At 41.0% G+C, this 24,040-nt stretch overlaps 1 protein-coding gene across 1 annotated transcript in view; it reads right to left on the bottom strand.

Moving 5' to 3' along the window:
• CD109 (CD109 molecule) overlaps positions 1-24,040 on the bottom strand; it is a 75,613-nt gene that overhangs the window by 50,623 nt on the left and 950 nt on the right. The window contains exons 2-5 of the mRNA XM_010003537.1: positions 23,737-23,897; positions 7,041-7,069; positions 3,255-3,485; positions 2,984-3,109 (exon numbers count right to left, since the gene is read on the bottom strand). Of these exons, the coding sequence (XP_010001839.1) occupies positions 2,984-3,109; positions 3,255-3,485; positions 7,041-7,069; positions 23,737-23,897 (547 nt within the window). The remainder of the gene's footprint in view (positions 1-2,983; positions 3,110-3,254; positions 3,486-7,040; positions 7,070-23,736; positions 23,898-24,040) is intronic.

Here is a 24,040-nt window from a genome sequence, read left to right as displayed (position 1 = left end):
TCAGGATCTTGTACAGTGAAAGAAGTGTTACCAGGTCTGGAGTGTCCCATGTTACCTTACTACTCTTTCCATTATGTAAATTCATCTCCCATTGGTCTTCTCAAATCTCCCTGCACTGAGATACACTTCACCGCACAGAACCGTCACTCCCATAAAATTATTCCATCTCTGCCATATAATTAGTTTCCTAATGTTACTGGGCTCTGTCACTACTGGATTTTCTTCTGTTCCTGGCAAACTTCAAAAGCTTTCATACTTTCATTAATGATCAAGTTTTCCTTGGGATCTTTAGATTTTCTACAGATAGGCAAGACCTCAGACTTTCATTCATATTGATAACCCTCTCTCAGTTCATGGAATCATGGAATTGTCAGAGTTGGAAGGGACCTCTAGACCTCATCTAGTCCAATTCCCCTGATAAAGCAGGATCCCCTAGAGCACATCACTCAGGACTGCATCCAGGCAGGTCTTGAATATCTCCAGAGAAGAAGACTCTACAATCTCTCTGGGGAGCCTGTTCCAGGGCTCTGTCACCCTCACTATAAAGAAGTTTTTCCTCATATTTAAATTGGCCTTCCCATGTTCCATCTTGTGCCTGTTGCCCCTCGTCCTGTCACTGAGAACTACTGAAAAGAGTCCGGTTCCATCCACCTTGCACCCATTCTTTAGTTCCCTTCTATTCACTTATAAAATGCAGTGCTTCTTAAACATGAACTGTTTCTTCTGTCAATGAAAAAAAATAATCTCATTTCTGTTCTTCCCAAGTTTACCTTTTCCCAAAAGAGCATTTTGTTAAATGTAGCAACACCATTTTGCAGTACTTTGCACCTTGAACTGCCTTCTTTAACCGTGGTGAATAAAGATATCCTAGTATGATGGGCATTACCCAAGCCCTTGGATATTCTTCATGCTGCTGAAGCATTTAGAGCTCTACTAAGAACCCCAAACACTGGGTTCAATGTCACACTGCATGCTAAAATGCTAAGCTTTAAAAATTTAATAGTAGGGGAAATTAGATGTTCTTAATAAAATATGATAAAGAGAACCTAGGTAAGAGTGCACCACAGTAGATCCAGCCTGAATGTCTAGTCTTTGGCAGCAGACAAGGTTCACACCTAGAGAACTGCATCAACCAGGGAAGCCAGCAGTGGCACTGTGCCAGCCTGAGTCTCAAGGTCTCATACCACAACACTTGCCAGAGCTGTGCTCTACAGTTTGGTTATGCATTTTCAATTGTTTTGAAATTGCTCTTTACCTCCTTCATGTGGTACCTTCTAACTACGTACTGGAAAAAACAGCGAACAAAATGTTCCCTATTTGTCTTCTCCCTGTTACTCATGACTTAATAGACATTCTCACTCTGTCATATGTTTTCCACGCTCATTAACCTTCTGTAGTACACATTAGATGGCTAAAATTTAGAATACCATCTTCTATGGTCCTACAAACTTTTAATCTCACTAGTCTGTTTTCTTGCAGCTGTTTCATTAGCCCACATTAATCTAGGGCATTTTTCTTCCCATTTTACAATTATTCTTTTACTCCTCTTTTTGGTTTTGTTCCAGGTGGGAGTGGCACTCATATTCAGATAATGAAAACAGCTGCTGCAGTTTCTTCAGCAGTGTCCTCCTGACTTCAGGATTACTCAAGACTCCACAGAAAGCACAACCAAAATTTCACAAACACTTTTGCCTGGCTGTCGAAGGAACCCACCACTGCCGGGAGCCTTTTTTCCCCATGTCTTCCCCACCTCTGAAAAGCACCTATGGAGCTGTGAGTGCAACTGTGCTGTCAACCAGATCAGTGAGCTGGTCTGGTTTAGGCAAAGGAAAACAGAGATGCTTTTCAATATGGGTCACTTCCCTGGCACATTTCAGTTCTCAGCCTTACTACAGCTGCCTCAGCATGACCAAGAAAGTATTGAACAGCAGTACAGGGATGTGGAAAGGGGCAGCTGAGTACATAGACAACTCAGAACATTTTTCCCATCAAAGACAATAGTAACAATTCCACACCCACATGAGAAAGTGTTTGACAAATCCAATCCTGACACTCACTTAAGCACAACCCTCACTTACTTCAGCATATAGAAATCTCTCATGCATATAACTGATACTGGTAAATATCACTCCCGAGTAATACATAATCACATGTGTTATTCTGCTTCCTATACCATCACCTCACTCATTATGGAACATCAAGCAGTCCTGTTTGTACTTGCTAAATGTCTCTGAACGACCACTCCAAGTCAAGTCGGAAATGCAGTTCCCAAATTACAGACATTTAAAGCAGGCTGAATAAACCTGACACACAGAGTTTTGAAGAGCTAAACATCCACCTACTTTTGCAAGACATTCCACAGCGTAAGAGGAGTGTACAGCTTAAAGAACTGGACTGATAGAACTATTACCAACAGCAACATGCAAACTAGATCATACCAGTTTTGTTATGCAATAGTTCTGCTGTGCTATTCATCCTTTCTATTTTGCATTTTTTCCTCAGTATCTCCCCAGTCACTGTGAATTGCTGAAACACACCTGAAACTAGGCAGAGATTTATAGATTACAGTCCTTGATTCCACACCTCTTGAGACAGTGACTGGCTGCACAGCAGGGCTAAATTAATTTCTGCAAATTCACTTACAAATTAAACATAAGAGCATTTCAAATAAAAACAAAAAGTACTCCATATGACCTTTCTTTTATACTAAAATTAAAACTCCTCACTTTTTAAATAACATTTTCATTTTTTAATAGTAACACAGACCTTTGGATAAAATATTTATGCTTTTTTTGTATCTTTTCTTGCAAAACCACTAAAAATATTGTGAGGTTTTCATAATATCTTGGGTTTGCCATGAGGGAAGGATTTCCTTTTCTCATGGTCCATGCATATTTCTGGGTTTACTAATTGTAAACACAATTTTATTCACATCTATCATGAGAAAGAAATTTCTCTGTGTTTTGTCAATATTAATACTCACATTCACTTCCACTTTTATGGTCCAGTCTCCTAGTGGAGGGTACATTGATAACTGAATTTTTTTTGAAACTACACCCAAATCGCCCTCCTCCATCAACCACTGCTGAATCAATTTCTTCCGAGGGTCCTAGGAGAAAAGTCAGGCTGCATGTTAAATACAAGTGGTCCTGCTAGCAAGATATAGGTAGCAATATATATGATCTTTATTTGTCACATAAAGTCAGAACATACGACAAATTCCAACATATAACCAGGTTCCTGTGGACACTTACTTGGATATATATATTCAGAGATGCTTCGTAAGGTTTGAGATCAGGATAGACAGTAACAATCCGAAACATCACATCTTGTCCTGGTTTATACATAGATTTATCAGTCTGGATGAATACAGAGATGGTCTTTGACACATACATCAAGCTGGTACGGTTCGAGAAGATAAGTTGGCCATCAGCATGGCCCTCCACCAGTAGTTCATAACTCCCAGAAGCACTGTTCAAAGGCAGCTAAAAAGAAAACAGTGACTCTCTGTTAACTATCCAAAATATTATTGAAGATATTACTATTCCAAAAACATTTGACACAAAGATCACAAATATTCCTGAACCTGTCAACTTATATAAATTCTTAAAAAGAGAAAGAGGTTTCCAGGGCTTTAAAGAGTAATTTCAACCATTACCTGAGAATGTGTTAGCAGAAGCAACTTTTCAACATACTTGCACTTAATTTTGAGTAGTCATCAGGTTTTCAATAATGTAAGTACCTGTGTATTCATATACCATTCACAGACTCACACATGCACTTTGTACTCTCTCATTTCTTTTCACAATTATTTAGAAGTTTCTTGGCTTGGATTTTTGGGGGCTAATTTTTTCTGAGTTCATTTTTTGTAATGAATTTTCCAAAAATAGAAGAGCTGAAGAAGTTGTTAAGTGGGCAAGAAGAGCAGGACAGTAAGAAAACCTTGCATTTCTTTTTACAAGGTGAGGTACTGTTTCTCAATAGAAACCACACTCATCTCAATTCAATGATTCATAATGACAGCACATATTGCAACTGATCTAGGAAGTAAAATATTTATTCTTTCCAAAATAGTAAGGAATAAAAGAAGAGACATTTTCTATGGTTAATTCCTTTAGGATAGACATTGAAGGCTCCTCTGGTGCTAGCAGTAAACAGAGACAGGCATCACTGGCAAGGACATTTAAACCATGTAAAATCAGAATAACCATGCACAGGTCTCTGTCCAGTGGAAGAGGAAATCTAGAGCTTGTAACTGAGATGCATCAGTTAATTTCCTGAAGTTAGGTGGGAGGAATCCTAGCCACAGGGGTGAAAAGGCTCAAAGCAGAACTGCTGCAAGACACAGCAATTTCACTTTGACCATAGCCTACACAGACAACAAATGATGCCAGGGACATCCCAGACCAGATGCCGGCTTCTGTTCTGCCGTCTGCTTAGGAGTGTCTCTTTCAAGAAAGAAAAGGGTTTTAACACAACATACAACGGGTTCCAACAAGTAGCCCTGCTAAAAGCAGAAGAGTCACATGCTTCTGTTTGAAGTTACAGCAGTAAATCTAGAGTAAAACCTCTGAAGTCAAGACGACTAAAACAGGCTTGCATTTTTTCAGTATAACATATGGAAATGAAGCACTCCTCTTGCACTGGTAATGAAAATTACAGCTGTTAACTCACCAGTCACTGCACCTCAAAAGTATCCTACCAAGCTCTTTAATGAAAGGCTGTTGTGCTGTCAAAATTCATTTAAGAGCACAAAGTGTGGTAACAGAAATTTCCAAGCAGGGCAAAAATGTCACAGGGCAGCAAATGAGGTAGACACAAATGTCTATATCAAGTACATTTACTTCTCTTTGTCTTTACCTATAAAGAGAAATCGGCTAAAATTCCATCCCTCTCTGTTGGCTTTCTGATTTTAAAAACAAGGAAGGAAAAAAAAAAAAACAGGAAGGGGAAAAAAAAAAGGCTTTTTTTCACCCATAAGCAGGTGCATGATGACACAGGAAGAAGATATTCCCCCTCTTAAAATCTGGACTTATATAACTAAATTTTAGGAGCAAAGCACCACACTGAAACACATTCTGCACTTTCTTCAACTGCAGGTTTTTGTATACACATTGCCAAGAACATATGATTCACATATTTCAACACTTTCTGACTTCCAAGCCAAATATTCTGGAATATATTAGATAGAAGGAACAGCCTTAGTTACTGCATCTGCCAAATATTACCTCAAAATTAATTCATTTACAAATATTACCATTTAGAAAGAAGGTGTATTCCCTAAAAAGCAGACAGGAGTCCCTACAAGTAGTCCAGGAAATGTTATTAATGTTCCAAATAAAAAATGAGCGTACAATAAGCTTATTTTGTCTCATCAGCAGCAAATTGTGCTCTTACAGCATTATTTTAACATACTTGCAAGGACTGTCTTTGTTTTCTTCTTTAAAAGTTTTTAAATGCCATTTGGAGACCTCATCTATTTTTCTGTATCTTTTTCCTATCATGAATAATGACAGATAGCATGGGTTGCTCTCCTGATTTTTATACTTTCTCTGCTTCAAAAGCTCTTTACTTCCTGCAACTTGATGACAAAACTGGCTCTTGTAACCTTCCTTGATGTAAAAGCCAGAAGTAATGAAGTTTGCACTGCCACGGCAGTGTATTAGGACATCTGAGGTACAAACTAACCCACTTTCCTGGTCTCAGATCTATGGTAACAGGAACTGAACCAATACAACACCTACAGGAGGTCACTGCTATAATAATGGTAACTATTTACCTCAGCCCCACCAACTCCTTCTCTTAATGGTTGTTTCTCAACCCAAATATGAGCAAGGCAGTATAACTTGCTGTCAAAACATTATACCTTAGCCAATACCTCCCCCTAGATGAATGGTATTATTATCCCCATTTTGGCACTCCTAAGAAAGAAAAAGGCCACCTCCTGTATCACATCAGGCACCATCACAAGCACCTCAGACAAGGAAGCTACTGTTACCTTTGAAAAAGACGACGGCTGAAACCATAAGCTCATTACCCACCTTCTGCTACCAGCCCGTACACTTTGGCCAAAACACGAGTCCACTGTGGCTACACAAGAGTAAAAAACATCTTACTATTAAAAAAAGAGTCAGTTTTCATTGCTTCAGAGAGCGGTGAGAGAGGGAGGAATTCACCTCACTTAGTTTTAGGTGCTTGAACACTTCAAGACCTGGCCAGATTATACTAAGGAACTTGTTAATTTAATTTTATTTATTTTTTTAACTAAGTTTTCTATGTTTGCTAATTTACAGTTCATACAAAAACATTTCAGCCTAGTGAGCTGTTCATTTTCACTGAGTATCCATCCATCAAACATTTACAGATTATTTCATCAGATGAACAGTTATTTGAGATCAAAATTTAAACTCACTGGATTTAGGGAGACTCAGCCTTACAGATGTTTAAAAAAACAAAGACTTAGGCAAAACTTTTCTCCTGATACAAATACATAATTCTTTAGATTGGGTTTTCAGGATGAACATCCAGGATTATAAATTAAGGATTCATACTCAACACATAATTTTATAATACACATTTTTGTGTATTATACTAGTCACTAGTTAGCTTAATATGTACTTTCACTGCACATGCATTTCCAAATCCTTCAGATGACACTGTATAAATACAATTTTAATACTTCTCAAGCACTGCTTTGCACAATTCTTTCAGCTCAAATCAGCCCTCATGGTTTGCGTGAAATAGAGATGTAGGCATCAACCAGTCAAAAAAAAACCAACCCACAAACCAAAGTTCTGTGTTCAATTTCATGGCAGCTTGTGCCGATGCTGGAAATCAGCTCCCAAATCCTGTAATTACTTGCAACAAGCTGCAGAGCACTCCATCTCAAAACTCCTTGGCTTATTGGTCAGAAAACACACCCATCTGAGAATGCGAAAACAGCTAGGAACTCATACAAAATGCATCATCTCACCAACACCAACTGATGAAAAGTTTAAGAGAGGCAACATTTTCTGAGGAAGGAGGAAAGAAATACTTACTACTGGAAGAACAAGAGTCCCAAAGGAATCTGAATAAAAAAGAAGAAATAACACACTGTTAGAAATCTCATAAAAACTTACCAAAACATCAACATTATCAAGTTGATTAGAAGAGCAATGATCCTCCCCCATTCCCACACTGTCCATAATACCTATTAGAGAACCTAATTCCCTTGATGCAGCTACTATGAAGCTCAGGGCACAGGGACCATCCAGCCAACACACATACAATGGCTGTGACCAGCTGGCAAGCATCCACATGCTTATCAGCTAGCTGATTGCTGCCAACCATCTGTACCTCAAACTGAAATACACAGCCTGGAGCAACTGCTGCATTAGTCAGTATTGACATACCATGATTATACATCTTCAACACCTCATTCCCTACATTCATTTTCCTCAAGTCCTGCCAAGGCCACTCTCAGGCACCGTTAGTTTATGGGATAAGCAACTCATCTCCACAGACACATGAAAGAGCACAAAGGAAAGTGGGGGAACCCAAATAAGACTCATCCCAGGGGAGCACTCAGCTAATCACACACACACCACCACAGGCCCAGAGCCACCCCAGCAGTGAGGAACCACAATACTCCAATCAGAGACACGATCCCCTCACCATCAGGCTACCAGATTCAGCAACTCCGTAACAATCACTACCACCCCACATCTGCCAAAAGAACCAGCCAGAGCAGAGCAGCCCAGAAAAACTGAAATGCAGTGCTCTACATAAATAATGGTCTGAGGGGGCCAAAGGTGTCCCAGCAGGAAGCCACCAGAACAAGGAGAGCATGGTTCAGCACTGCTGTCCTTGAGAATGACTCCCCTCTTGGGTACCACTGCCCTAAGACCTCAGAATCCTACTTGTGCAAAGTTAGTTCCACAACTCCTTCACATGTAAGAGAAACTCAGGATATTTTGTACTAATTTCCTCTGCAGTTTAGTAGGTAATTACTTTTAGTAATAATTTTTATTAAGACTAACATTTCTAGAAGGAATATAAAAGGAAAAGACTTTAAATTACACACTATCAGAAAAAGGCAAAATGGCAAAAACTGCCTTCATCCTGGCCATTCCTTCTAGCTGTATCCTCCTAGCTGGTGGTTTCACTGCTATGAAACACTTTAAGGCTGACCAAAAGTTAAGTATGTTATTAAGGACATTGTCCAAATGCCTTTTAAAACACTCACAGGTTTGGGCATTGACCACCTCTGTAAGAAGCCTCTTTCAGTGTTTCACCACCCTCTCAGTAAAGAAATGCTTCCTAATTTCCAGTCTGAACCTCCCCTGATGCAGCTTTAAACCATTCCCATATGTCCTGTCACTGGATATCTGGGAGAAAAGCTCAGCATCTCCCTCTCCACTTCCCCTGCTCAGAAAGCTGTAGAAAGCAGTGAGGTCACCCCTCTGCCTCCTCTTCTCCAAACTAGATGAGCCCTAAGTACTTAGCTGATCCTCACAGGACATTCTGCTCAGCCCTGTCACCAGCTTTGTTGCCCTCCTCTAGATGCCTTTAAGGACCTTAACACCCTTCTTGAATTGTGGAGCTCAGAAATGCACACAGCATTCAAGGTGAGGCCTCACCAATGCTAAATAAATCATCATAATCTCCTCTTTTGACCAGCTGGTTCTACTGTGTTTAGTGTACCTCAGGATGTGGTTTGCCCTCCTGACTGCCAGGGCACATTGCTGACTTGTATTGACTTATATTTTCTTTCACTGATTCCATTCAGTTAGGTCTTTCACATCTCCTAAAAGGCAACGAGTTTATACCTATGTTCTACTCATTTGTTTCATGGAGTAAGCAAAAAAAAGATGTTTCATTTCTTCAATTTCAGTCCTTGATCCTGGACATAGAAGCAAGATGAAGCAATCACTTGACCTTCAAACTCCAATAAATGGTCATTTTAAAGTCAAATTTCCTGGTTTGAGCCAGGACACAATCAATTTTATTTTTAGTGAATTTCCTTTTCAGTTAAGTCTCTTGTAAGTAACTGCACTTTCTGAAATTAACAGCATGTTTTTCAGTCCATGTCTGCTTCTAGGACTGATAACACCCAATGTTTATGGTTATTGCTGGAGAACGTTATGTAGAACCGAGGCCACTGCTTGGCTCTGCTACACTTCTTATGCTCCCAAACAAAAGGGAGGCAAAACGATCAGACCTGCAACCCTCCTGTGGGGAGAAGCAGACCAGGCAGCTGACCAAAACTGATTAAATGAAGTATTTCATCACATAATACTCAGTATAAGTCTGAAGGACCACGAGGTTCAAGCTCTCTTCATCCAAGCCCAGTATCCTGGGAGGATTCTGTCCATTCATCTACCTTTGATCCCGATCCATGTGTTCCTGAATCCCTGCATTCCTGTTTGGTTCTGTCTGCTGCTGACTCCAGGAATCCAGTCCAAGACTTCCATGGGGCCACTCTGCAGCCCCGGTGGTGACGCGAGCATTGTTGGGGCGAGCATGATTTTGGTTTTCTATACATTTATATATATTTCATAATTTTCTTTTTCATCATTATTGCTTTTCATTAAAACTATGTAATTTAGTTTCCAAACCTTAAGTCACTCTTTCACCTTCATTTCCTTTTCTGGGAAGGGAGAGGGGTTAATAGAGGGCCCTGTCATTAATTTAATAGCTGGCCCAGCAGTAAACTGTGACATCAAGGAATTACTTCCTTTGACAGTGGCAAACAGAAGAAGTATCCATGGACTCAACACAGGTTGCCCTGGCTGCTGCCAGAGCACTAAAGGAAAAATCTCATCCAACATATACCATTTATTCAAATTATAACCTGGGTTAAACCAAATGACTCACATCCCACAAATTAAGTTTGTGGGTAGCATACTCCAGTACTTCATTCTGGTATTCAAAAGCTTAACAGTGATGGGTGCCACTGGGCCGTAAGAAACACAGTTCTTTCCACAACATGTTTATGCTACCATCAAAGCCAGGCTTTTTTTCCTATCATCCCTCTCTCCTCTTCACTCAAGAAGGAACCCATGCAGTCATTGACTTTGAGCAACCCCACCAGCCTTTGGGGTCTTCCAGGAAGCAGTCGCAGGCAAAATACACACTTCTCAGAAGCTAGTGGAGAGGGCACCAAACTGCATGGTGGAAAGGAGCCCCATGCTCTGCCAAGCTTGCTTAAGAGACAAGGCTACAAGACAACCCTCAGGTACAGCAGAGGAATTACACAGTCCTGCAGTTCCAAATCATAGGCAATATAAATCCCTCTGGACTCACTGACATATTTATTCCCAACATCTACCCAAACAACTCCATGCCCAAACAATTGCACTAAAAGAGACATCACTGATAACAGTCTATAGGAGAAGGACCTAGGGGTGATGGGGGACAAGAAGCTCAACATGGACCAACAATGCCAGCTTGCAGCCCAGAAAGCCAACCATGCCTTGGCCTGTATCAAAAGCATGGCCAGCAGGTCAAGGGAGGTGATTCTCCCTCTCTGCTCAACTCTCGTGAGGCCCCACCTGGAGTATCATGTCTGATTCTGGAGCCCCCAACACAAGAAGGACATGGAGCTGCTGGAGTGAGTCCAGAGAAGGGCCATGAAGGTGATCAGAGGGCTGGAGCACCTCTCCTCTGAACACAGACAGAGAGTTGGGGCTGTTCAGCCTGCAGAAGAGAAGGCTCCAGAGAGACCTTATAGCGGCCTTCTAGTACCTGAAGGGGGCCAACAGGGAGGGACTTTTTACAAGGGTTTGCAGTGAGAGAACAACGGGTAATGGATTAAAACTTGAGGAGGGGAGATTTAGATATTAGAAGGAAATTCTTCCCTATGAGGGTGGTGAGACACTGGAACAGGCTGCCCAGAGAAGCTGTGGAAGCCCCCTCTCTGGAAGTGTTTAAGACCAGGCTGGATGGGGCTCTGAGCAACCTGATCTAGTGGGAGGTGTCCATGCAGCGGGGTTGCATCTAGATGGTATTTAAGGTCCTTTCCAACTCAAACCATTCTATGATTCCATCAGTTTAGCTAAAGGAAATGTATGTCTTCCTAGCTTAGAAGAGATGAACTGTTAACTAGGAAGATTTCATTTTTTTAAGAAAAAGGTAAAGGAGGGTAGATATAGGCTAATTCGCAACAGAAGAGATGGTATAAAGCTATCTCCTGAAATTTCTCTTATCTGTATACTAAAAGTCTAACCCTCCTCTAGTTCTCATCCCTCTGGAGCTGTGCTAAAGCTTGGTTTTGTACACCCATGACACTGTGTCACCAAAAAAACCCCACACTTTTGTCACTGCTGATAATCAGTTAACAAGGAACAGGAATTTAGTTTCATTTATCACACACATCTGAGGGGATATGCATGACAAGCACTGCCACGCTAGCTTTAATCTTTCCAACACAGCTGACTGTAGCAACAGCCAGAGAAATTACTTCAGTACGTTGGGAGACCCCATGTGAAAATCTGATATTCCTACCACAGCCCACACCACGGGGGTTCTATTTCCATCTTTACCCACACCAATGCAAACAGGCAGCACAGAGGCACCGCGGGCAGAGCGCCGCGGGTGACCGCTACGCACCTCCCTGCACAGCACCTCACAGCTTCCAAAGCAACCTTTCATCTCACACGGCAGGTACTTTCCAGCTTTCTCATCAGGGCAGTGCCCGCTTGCCTCCACCTATTTTGAGAACAACTAGCGTGCAAAAGACAGAAATCTTAAGGTAGAAATACTGGGTTTCCATGTTCCCAGCCCTGGGAGACCTAATACCAGGTCTAAGCCAGATACAGTCATGATGCAGGGGGGAAACCATTTGGGGAGGAGGGAGATTTAAATTACAGTCACTTTTGCTTTGTGCTTCTCAAAAAGGATGTCTTGATAAAGCCCAGAGTGCCGTCTCATTCCTAGCCAGTGAAAAGCATAAAAGGCTCCAGGGCACGAGGTAGTCTTCCAATTCACGTCACTACTTAATTATTTTCTTAGGAACTGAGCAGCCTGGGCAGATCCGAAACTCTTCAGTGTTGCTGTGAACTTCCCTGTCATGCAAGATTTTCCCATGTTCTCATAGGTTGCCAAGCTGCCATCATCCTCTGGAGCTTTCTCAGCTACGCCCAGAGATGGTTTTGGATGTGCTCAAGCAAATTATTTTCTTTATGCTAATGCTGAATTGCTGAAATTCACCACATTTTTCCATCTACTTGATGAATTAAAGTAATATTTCATTGTATAGCAGCGTCAGGGTTATAAGGAGCTAACCATGGTCCAACAGCTGGAGCATGGCACTGCTCAGGTGGAAGATCTGCTATCGTGCAGCTGGACACTTTTACCCACATTCAGTGTGTAACACCTCTACATCAGTTGAGTCCCCAGAAATAGCAACACTTGTCACCTTCCTTTGACACATCCTTGCAAGGGATCCCATTCATTATTAAATATGGGTCCCAAAAATTATAGGTAACAGACTCCAGGCAGTAGATGCAGGTTTAGAAAGGAGTCCAGAACAGCAACACCACCTGCACCAAGCATCACAGAGCACAAAACGGTTCCTCCAGACTCATGACATCTACTCTCAACAGCAGCAGATTAACCAGCACAACTGCAACAGGCCACAAAGGGCACCAGCCAGGCAAGAGCCCAGGTCCCTGCTACCATAAGGGATGAGAAGCCATGCCCTAGATGCAGGGCGAAAACAAAAGTAGTAGACCGTTCCAGATTCATACTGAGGAAAGTTAAAAAAACAATCAAAAGAATCCCCACAGAAGTCACATGATTGTTCAAGAAAAAGTATCTTTCCTTGTCAGTCACAAAACCATTTCTCTCACAGAATTCCTGAAGTTTATACTGTGTTCATTCAATAAATACTGCATGGAAATACTGTTACATTGTACCACCTCCTTTTTCTTCGTAGTTCTTGGCATTTAGCAGAGTCCAGCAGAAGAGGAACCAAAGGCACTGTGGTGACATGTCACCACCATAGACAGCAGCACAGTATTTTCATCTTTTTAATGTATCTTGCCACCATGACATTTTCTGAAGATCTGATAGTCTTTCTATCAGCAAAACAAATAGGAAAAACATGACAGAGCCAAACAAATGCATGTTTTTTTTTACTTATGGAAAGCTGCACAAACAATGGCATCTTCCATTCTTCCCATTCCATGGGCCTGACCCAAACCCAGAAACTTACGCTACCCCTCCCTGAGCTGACACCACCAGCACTCGGCCTATACGTAAAAGTTTCAGCTTCCACTCCCCATAAAGAATCATAGAAACACAGAATCTAGGGGTTGGAAGGGACCTCAAAAGATCATCTAGTCCAACCCCCCTGCCAGAGCAGGATCACCCAGAGCACATCACACAGGAACGTGTCCAGGCAGGTCTTGAAAGTCTCCAGAGAAGGAGACTCCACAATCTCTCTGGGCAGCCTGTTCCAGTGCTCTGTCACTCTCACAGTAAAGTTTTTCTGATATTTACATGGAACTTCTTTTGTTCCAGTTTTCACCCCTTGCCCCTTGTCCTATCACCAGACATCACTGAAAAAAGCCTGGATCCATCGTCCTGACACTCGCCCTTAACATATTTGTAAACATTGATGAGGTCACCCCTCAGTCTCCTCTTCTCCAAGCTAAAGAGACCCAGCTCCCTCAGCTTTTCCTCATAAGGGAGATGTTCCAATCCCTTAAGCATCTTTGTGGCTCTAAAAGGACAGAGGTTCCTGAAAACTGCCTGTATGGCTTGGCACAGTGAGCTAGAGCTTGTGCTAATATAAATCAGCAGGGAGAATACAGACTGGAGCACCACTCCAGTCTCTTAATTTCCACAAACTCAGGTCTCAGCTCTGCATTCTAGCTCATGTGGCAGGTATTGCCACAAACAGACTTTCTCACTTAACTTTTTCTACCTACATCCTCATTCCTTCTTAGCCTTGTGTGAGAATGGAAAAATATAACTGGGATCACTTCAGATTGATTTACTGAAATGATGCCATGTCTTTCTTCTGGCAGCTGAGTTCACATATCCATGCTTAGGAAATGTTTACAGAAAAGCATTTTCTTTGTAGCGGTAAATGGAATTTTTTCTACTGCAGAGCCTATTGAAAAAACTCACATCAGAGACATAAAAAATTATGTTCTCCAATGTCCTTCCAGATTTTTCTTCCTATCCAAAATATATACTATTTTTATGTTTTTTAAAAAAGCAAAAATACCAAGGCCTACACAGTCCAGAAGTGAAAAATATTTTTTCTTCATAAAAGGCCTACAGATCTGTTGAGTTCACTCATTACCATGCTCCCTGTTTCTATCGCCCCTTATCCTTTTCAGTACTTTTTGCAATTTTGCAGGCTAAATTCACTCAGAAATTATAAAGTGAGAGAGAGGCAGGACAGCCTACAGAAGAAGGTGTAAAGGGACAGGAGGAATAACTCTTTACCAAACTCTGCAGTTGCTAGCAAGTTCTAGCTTCAGTCTGCAATGCAGAGTGATATGTTTTTTCCTTACAACCAGGACAATTCATGACAAAAAAATTTGATTGAGCCAAATCCAAAAGTTTTTCTCCAAACTGTTTTACTCCATAATCAGAAGACTGGTGGAAGCCCAACCATAGAAACCGCAACCAGAAACACTCACGGCCATGACAAAACAGATACAGATTTAGCAGAAGGCATGAAGAGAAGGGCTGCTGGCCTTTTCCTCTGCCCCCTCACCATGGCATTCCCTGTGTCTTTCTACTTCACATGGCAAAGGAGTGGTGGTACCTTCCTGCTTGTCCCTTTTCCTGGTTCACCCTTCTTCTCTCACCAGCACTGCTAGATCCACCCCTGAGGAATACCACCACCTCCCACCCTCTCAGAGAGACAGACACTGCCGATACTGGGTGACCCCTTCCCTTGCCCTGACGTATCCACAATCCCTTCCACAAGCAAGCACCTAGTTTCCTGCATACTGGCCCTTCCAATTTCTTTTTAGACTTCAGTCATAATTAAGAGATTCAATTCTCCACTGAGTCTTCTAAGGCAAAAACACAAACACTAGGGATTATGCTAGTATTACCACTTTCAGCTGAGCGGTCAGTTGCAAGAACAGAATACTTATAGCACTCTGTGGTCTATCTGAGACACTTCTTGTTGGGTAGGAAAACAAAACAGCCTCATATTTCTAAAACTAAATCATCTCTATAATCAGGGACCTTCTGAATGCAATCCAGCAGCTACCACCACACATGCTTAAACACAAATACAGGCTCTTTTTAACTTTCTCCCAAGATCAGCCTCTAAGAGCAATCTATGGACTTTTTGTCACACACATGAAATTATCACTGTCTACCATACCCAAACAACTGTATTTCCATGAATTTAAATGTACAGCTGTAGCAAGACAAGTTTTGAATACTACAGAGAAAACTTTCTTGACTTCAGATCCAGCCTATGAAACTATGCAGACAGTTCAGAATTAATCACAGACTTAAGCCTTTTACACAACTAAATGGGAAACCAATTTCATTCACTTGGTTTTCCCTTGGTGACTATAAACAAACACAAACTCACACACATCTGCACATCCTGCTTTCAAGGCACTATTGGCCATCATTATCCATTCTGATGACAAAGCCACTATTACTGCAATTTAAAGCAGCTGCAGTTTTTATTCCTACTTAGAATATAGGGAAGCCATATTAGGACAAAATGTGGCTAAGCCTGTCTAGGACAGAGATTTGGTGGTATTATTATCCCCCTCATCACATCAATGCTCTAACTGGAGCAAAATTCCATACTTGCCATCTCTCAACTGCAAATAAAACATTAATGAACTATTTATGTTTCCTCTTAGAGGGAGTGAATGAATATAAGTTTTGTTTGCATATTGGTTTTCTTCCTTTTTCTGGAATGCATTCAGAGTCTGTGATGACAAAGCCACTTAACATTTCTGAGACCACAAAATTACTTAGATATATAAAAATATTACCAGAGACTTCTCTCATCAATAAATAAAGCCAATATAAATCCCTACCTATACAAAACAAGCATCTGGACCTCACAGTTGCACTTCCAGGAAGCTGGAGCAGTGAGGGAAACTCTGGCCATGTTTTCTACACACATACTTATTTGGACTGCAGTGAATCTAGGTTAACCAGCACCATCTCTTGCCACGTGCTATTCAACCTCTGCAAACAGGATCTCGGCTCTGCCTTCACAAACAAGTAGTCAGGGATAGCAGCACACAGGAACCAGCAATGCTGCCAGTGCAGATAGTCATGGGAGTCTCACGAGAAGTCACCTGTGTATGACTGGAGACCCATGGATTTCCAACAGCTTTCTGCCTCTGCAGGTACTTCTGTAACTCAGCACTTCAGCTTGGATCTCTTTCTAATTAGATACCACTAAGGACATCACCTATCCACTGTAAGCTCATACCACTTTCTCTTTAAAGCTACCTTTTATATACCTGAAGGATAATAACCAGGTGCATAGCACACTTCTGCCACTTCATCCCAGTTCCTCCAATCTCTCCTCAAATGCTTTCCAGAATATAGAACAGATTCCCAGAGTCAAATGCGAATTCTGTTAGCCCAATGTCCAATTTCTAGCAATGGTCAAGGACAGACACCTGAACAGCATAAGAACAGAACAAGTCCACAGTGACTCTTCCTTGGGTACTCTTCCCAGCCTACACAATCTGAGGCTTGGGGCTTGAGGAGCCAAAATTAGTGCCTTTCTACTGCATCAGCTCTTGATGGACTTCTGCCTCATGAATCTGTGCAATCACATTTTCCATCCACAACACCTGGGACATGGAGCTTCAAAGTTTATTTCCACCTCATATAAAGGCCCACATTCTTCTGTCTGGTTTGAACTTGCCTTCTGAGACATCTCAAATCTTTCCCTCTTCCTGGAATTTCTCCAGTTCATTCACAGCCTCCATGAGGAACGCCCCAAATCAGGCACAACATTCCCCAAAAAGACTAATCTGAGCTGTGAAGATTACTAGAATACTTTCTCATAGCTTACAGAAAATATTTCTGTGTATACATTTGAGCACAGTGTTTGCAGTCTTTTTTTGCACCACAGTATTACCTGTAAGCTTTCACCTTTTGGTAGCTTTAAACCATCACCCACTCCCTTAACACTCACCCTTTTCTGCAGGACTGCTGCCTCACCTACTTACCCATCCAGTAAACACGTGCTTATTTATTCCTCAACAAAAGCAGAAGTGTGCAGTTGCCCAAGTGAATCACGCACTAGTTTTTCCTCTAATCATTTCCAATTTTGCCAAAATCAGTTCAAAATCTAATCTTTCCTCCCAGTATCCTTGCCACTTTTTCACTAATGTAATAAACACTCTCGCTTTTTTACCCAAGTCAGTCAAACAATAGTTTCAGGGCAACCAATTTTCAGTGAACCTACTTCATGAATATTAGTTTTCCAACCAGCCACAAACATATCTAATAAGAGTTCCATGCTGTCCCAACTTCCCCAGCTGGGTTGTCAGAATATCACATGCCAGAATATCAAAGACCTTACTAAAGTCAAAGTATAACGATATCCCACTGCTTCCCTACCTACAACCCCTGCCAGCCCATGGTGGAACACATTCTATCTGCAGGTTTTCAGCCTTCCAGAATGTCTCCCTTCACTCATACTCTCAAAACTTCACCAGGAGTTTTAAAATTATTTCAATCAATTCCCCAAATATTCTACAGGCAATTTACAGAATAAGCCTAAACACCTTTTTTACCAAAGTATTCTTTAACCAGTTCCTCCCCTTTTGATGCCTTCTTAACTCTTTTCCATAGCAGTTAGTTGATCCTTGCAGTGAAGACTCAGCACTTACTGTCTTTGAGCATCACTGACCAGGGCCTTTCTCCTCAGAGCAGTAAGCCACATCCTTTGCTAGCTCTCTTGCTACCAACATGATATTTTAAAACCCTGCTTTATTATCCTTCACATTCTTTCCTGCTCATGGTTTGCCCTTTCTTACCCATGCTACTCCTTTAAGCTCAACCTCTGTAATCTGATCTCATTTTCATTTTATAGACACAGATTTCCTTTTTTTTCTGATGTTTTTTCGGCCAGTGAGAAAATCATGTTTAGTTACTTTACGTCTTACCCTTCTGCTGTGTTAGGGTAAAGTCCCTTAAGAGCTTTCTCCCTTTGCTTCCCTTCCTTCGTGTTTCAGATAGCATCTCCCCTCCCAATTCCTGTTATTTATTAAGCATCATTTTTTCCCCAAATTCACAGCCCTTACTTTGTTTTTCTCTCTTCCCTCTTTCCTAAAAGCTGTAAAGCCCTTCCAGTTCACAGTAGCAATGGGGAATCCCACATTGGCACAGGTAATATTCCCTATTCTGTACGAGTTGCCACATTGCCACCATTTATGCCATGAATGAATGATTCCAGCCTTCTCTAGACAGCGTGAAACAGACTGTAGCACTCAATCTGTCACACTCTCCTTGGCTGGATATTGGTGAAGAACATGGTGACCAGAGCGGCCATGCATATGCACACAAAAGCCTTAAGCCACACAAGGACTCCTCCCCTTAAGTCTCAAACAGCATCCACTCAATAAGATAAAGCTCAAGAACTGGACGGAACTTCTTCCATTTTTCTGCAAACTCCTTAGCAGGCCTGTTAGCAGGGTGGACTCAACAATAGGCACAGAAACCCATATTTTTTTTTTCTTATAGGTACTCCAGTAATATAAAAAAGTCCATAACAGAGTGTCCTCTACTACTCCATCTCTGGATCTACTACTCTACTTCTCTACTACTTGTCTCTGGATCCAGCCCTAACACCCTCTTCCCCAAAATTTCTCCTTCATTCTGGTTTTGAATAGGTTATCTGCATGTGCTCAGTATTTGACAATTTATTTTTCATGACACAATAGAAAATGTCTTCTGTCCTGGCTCAAACCAGGACACAGTATGTTTGGAGGTGGAGATTATGGATACAAAATCATGGCTCTCCTCCTCCCTTGCTGTTTTAAGCAATGATGCAGAATTAGTCAGAGGGGAGCTGTACCACTAAACTGCCCCTAAACTAAACCCTTCACTCCACAGATTCGCAGCACAGACTTTGTGGTCACCAATGAGTCAGTCATTTTATTCTGAAATAAAGCAACTCAAGGTTAACAAAAGGAACTGTTGTACTTAGGCCATTCACTCCCATGTAGCTGTTACTTTACAACTTACTGTTCCTAATGTTTTTTTGCTGTTTCCCATACTTACATGGTCAGAACCACATTATTAAGTATGCAAAACATGCCCTCTGGTAAAAGCAGATTTCCCATTGCCTACATGGATGATCACTACATGTCTGAGCTTGACAGACGTTCTCACAAACTCTGTCATGTCTCATAAATCCTAGCTGAGTGTTTATCATGCTCTAGCTCAGTAACCTCTATTAGAAGTACGTTTACTCCCCTCTAGAAGTACAGAAAAGTAGTGCAAATTTAATTAACATGTACAAGTAATTTAAAGGGAACCCAAACTCTGCATGTTATTTTAAACCAGATTCTTTCATTGACAAAGAAGTTCTTGCTCACTGTGCCTTATATACATGATGTTGTACCTTAAACACCAGAAGTTGTAACTAAATCTTATTGTTAAGAACTAAAAACATTCATGCAGTTGGGTAAATGATGATACCTAATTACACAGAAAAGCTTTTCTTATAACTTATTTGCTTTTCTAATTTATAAGCTGCTTACTCCTTCCAAATCATCCTAGTATCAAGGAAAAAAAAAAAAAAAACTTTTCAGAAACTCTTGCAATTAAGGTATAAAGTTGCTCATACACTAACACACACTGCAATATCTAGGGAGCACACCCTGTAAGACAACATTTCTCGCCAATTCAAACTACATCTTTATTGATCAAAGCCTGGATAAATATGCATGGCAAGAGTCACCCTTGACTATAATCACTGAAAATCAACCCATTCGTGCATAAAATTTAACTTGCCTGCCTCTTATTCCCATCATTACTTTTTTTGTTGTTGATCCAGAAAACCCAACAGCTCGAATTGCACATAAGCCACTGTGATCTTCTGCAGTCATTTTAGATCAGGGTGAGGATCACTCTGATACTGTATCTCTATAGAAAATGTGTCAAGGCCTGATACAGTGCACAGAAACAGCTTTAGTTAGTGCTTTGTGTTGCTCTGGAGTACAGAAGAGGCAATGGAAACTTATTCTCCCCTGATGACGCACTGACCTTTTTTTTTGGTTGTGCGTGTTCACAGAAAGTTTACCTGTAGCAGCAACATCCTGCTTGCAATAATTCAGTCGGTCTGTTTTCACTATATTTAATCTAATTAACTTAATTTCTCTACTAAGACATTGGTCTTAAACAATCTCCCTTGCTGCAGTACTTTTGGATTCTGGAATACTGAGCCAAGCTCAAAATATCAGCATTTCTTGAAATTCATGTGTATGTACACTTTCTCACTTCAAAGAATACCAACTATCCCCTTTATTAATAAACATATTTATGTTCTCTTTGTTATATGAAAAGCACAATAAAAATGTAAATCAACCTCCACTGCTAAAGCCTTTCTCTAACTGACAATTTCCCAAGAATCACTCAGATATCAAAATTCCACTTCCGGTAACATTAAAACGGTGAACACTTCATCAACCTTCAGCATAGCACAAGCACTCTATTTCTTATATAAATCTGGAGTTGCTGGATAAGAAGAAAAAATAACTGTGCCTCTAATTCAACAAGGTCCTCTTACGGAGCTAGCTCAGAAATTTAGACCAGTACATACGTGTACCATATTAAGCTTCTGCTGGAGAACCAGAACATACCCTTAACTTTAAGCAACTGCAGATGCACTTTGCCAGATAGGCATGTAATAGCTCTTACACTTAGGTACTCAGCACTAATAAAAATGCTCTCCTCAGCCTGTCTTCTGTCCCAGCATCCAATTTCCAAATCTGAACCTCTCCCAGTTCCATCAGAACAAATGTTTGCACACTGAACCAGGGAATTTGTCTGCCTAAAAAAATATTCAAGAAAATAAAAACTTTATTTTTCAGTCAGAGTAGTTTTGCAAAGCAGTTAATCCCCTGCTTTTGCTGTCACCATGCAAGGAAAAATACAGAGCAGAATTGAGCCAGCTTAGGCAACAGTGCCACTGAATTTGCAGCCTAACCAAGGTAGTCAATCAGTTCCAGCTTTATGAATATCCAGCACAGTCAACAACTTCAGATACACCCTGTTTCCCTTAACACTTTCTTTGCATAGAGACATGGCAATAAAAGTCATCAAACTTGTGCACCACAGGAACAGTAATACCACTGTATTAGTCACCCTGTGTAACCTAATGGGCCAAAGTCACAGATAAAGCAACATTTTCTGGGCACTAATATATGTAGCAATTATGTCACTTGAAGAAGATGTTGTGTGCCTAGAGATATGTTTGGATTTTTTCCTTCAACTGCAACAGCTGGCCTAATAAAACCTCCTCCAGTCTTCTTTTGGTCACATTCTTAGATTAACACAGCTACAACAAAATCACTACATACTTTATCATAAAGTTGTTTTGTTCTTCAGTGAAAAATTAAAAGCTTTAGAATATTATTCTAACAAACTGCTTTCTCTCTCAGTAGCTCTACTCACAACTGAAACACTCCTGTAGCACCTTCAGATACAGCCCTTCAACACTACAGCCTCTGTTTTAGGGCAGCTCCCTTGCTCCCAGCCCATAGCAGTTCTGTTCACAGAGAACAAATGACTAACAAAGCATATAAGTTGAATTAAAAAATTGTATGGCAACATAATAGATGTTAAGATTTTAGCAAGAGGGGATATACTGAATCTCAGCACCTTTCTTATTTTCTTGCTGTTTCATTTACCAAGTAAAAAGCATAGGAAATTCAAATATATATTTCAAAGACAGAAAAAAATATTAAAAATTAACAATAAATCCATGCACTTCAAGTAATGCACTATAGCATTTCTCCTTTTTCCTCTACTGTATTCAGTCTGATACAATGTTGTATTTGTTCCTGATCACCCCCTGTTCCCTCTGACTTCAGCAACTCCCAACTCAAGCATCATTGTGTGCTGTGCCGATAGAGACATTCACATATTTTCACATGCTTGGAGTTACCAGTTGCTTGTCTGCTTTTTAGTGTTGAAAAGAACAACAGAGCGGATGAAACTCATGTAAGGCTCCCTGAACTTGATGTTAAGCAGAACTGAAGCAGGAAATAAAAGCCAGTATAGCTAGAGGTAGAAAAAGAGAAGACAGTTTTTCTTTTTAAAAAAATAAATCAGTTGATTTGGGTTTGTTTTGTTTTTAGCTTGCTATCAAAATACTGCCAGGAAAGGTTTGGAGAAGACTTGTGAACTTAAAAAGGCAAGCTCACTACTAATAGCATAATAAATATATCACAGTTATTTTCTCCACAGAGTAAGAATGTTGGCTTATACACTACTGAATCCTCTGCTATATCTGGTCCAACAAGCTTGGTCTGTACTTTTGAAAAAGCAAAAGCTAAATATGGCATGAAGTGTGTTATGGAGACTTAAGATTAAAGATCGTAGGCATGACAGCCAGTGTTTTATTTGCATGCAGATTTAGGTGCTAGCAAATCCATCCTCCTAATGTAATTGCCTTAGGCATACATCACCACAACTACTAGTGTTAGATTTGGACACTAGGAGATCAGGTGTATAAATTTAAATAAAGAACTAATACTCTGGTTTTTTTCTTCTTCTTTTTTTTCTTTTAATTAGCATGGGAAATGGTTCGTCTGCTCTCCCCCAACATAAGACATGGCACTACAGGAAATTTGCCTCAAGTTCACAGTTCTGATAACAACAGAAGATTAGGGTGGATAAATAATACTCCATCTGAAGTAAAACCTGCCAGTGCATAGTTCCTGAAAAATTTTGTAGAATATTTGAAGTGGCAAGAAAAGTTTTTATCAGATACACTTTTCTGCATCATGGGGCCATGAACTTTTTGATCTGGCCAAATGCTCTCCATCATGCTCAAAGCCTCAGCTGTCTCTACAGGTTGTGAAGTGAGGTAGGCTTTCATGAAAGCTTTGAAATGAAGGTGTGATGTTTCCAATTAAGACATATTAACTATAAGACTTCAACAGGAAGAAAGTGTGCTCTCAGGTTTACTTCTATCAACAACCTGTCCCACGCTTCAGGTCTTGATCCTTAACAATTTCTGTTTCCCCCAATGCACAGAGTTTTCAAATAACTGTGTCTGACACAGTCATTTGCACTTTCCTATTGTCATCAGGTTCTCTGTTCCTTAGGGCATGAGAGGCAGCCAGCTTCAGATGCTTTGTCACCTTATTTGTTCCACCCTTACCATTATTCCACTTCCTTCCACTTTGCACCTTACCAAGCCTACCAGTGAGCACTTCCTCCTCTACTCATTCTTCAGTGGCCCCAGTACACTGACCAGAGCACCTCTGAGCTCCTCAGCCACTGCACATCCATCACACTTTGCTACTAACCTGATTATTTTTAGAGTTTACAATGAGTTGCATGTCCATGCAACCACTCGTTGACCAGCTCAGGCACCCACCTACACACGGAGCCAGCAGAGTACAAGATTATTTTCCTGTAAGTGACCTCTACTTGGTAAAACAGAGTTCCTTTTTTAGTACTGTTCAGAAGCTGAGATATTTTGGGAGAAACAAAATATTTCTGGGAAGAAAGCAAATCTAAATGCTTTCCAGGCCAACTCCATTCTCTTACCTTTCTCAAAGACCATTTCCCTGCTCAAGATGGTCTTGTTATCTCTGCTCACTTCTCCCCTGACGGTGACCTGCGCTGGGCTGTCCGGCAGCAGAGCCACCCCGACAGTCACGTTTGCTCCAGGCCTGATGTTCCAGGGAGCTGCCACCAGGAACACAGGTCTAGAAAATCCAAACGGGCAGAGAGAGAAAGGGCAAGGAGTGAAACATGACCCCCCAAAAAGTAACTGCGTCCACATAACGCGGTAGGATACACGTTGCTCAGTTCTCGTCGCCGCGCTCAGCTGCCCAGGCTGGAGGTGATG

Source organism: Chaetura pelagica, unplaced genomic scaffold, assembly GCF_000747805.2.
Source record: "Chaetura pelagica isolate M959 unplaced genomic scaffold, ChaPel_1.0 scaffold150, whole genome shotgun sequence".
Lineage (NCBI taxonomy): Eukaryota > Metazoa > Chordata > Aves > Apodiformes > Apodidae > Chaetura > Chaetura pelagica.
The sequence above is the reverse complement of the archived record's forward strand: the minus strand, read 5'-3'. Positions and strand labels throughout refer to the sequence as shown.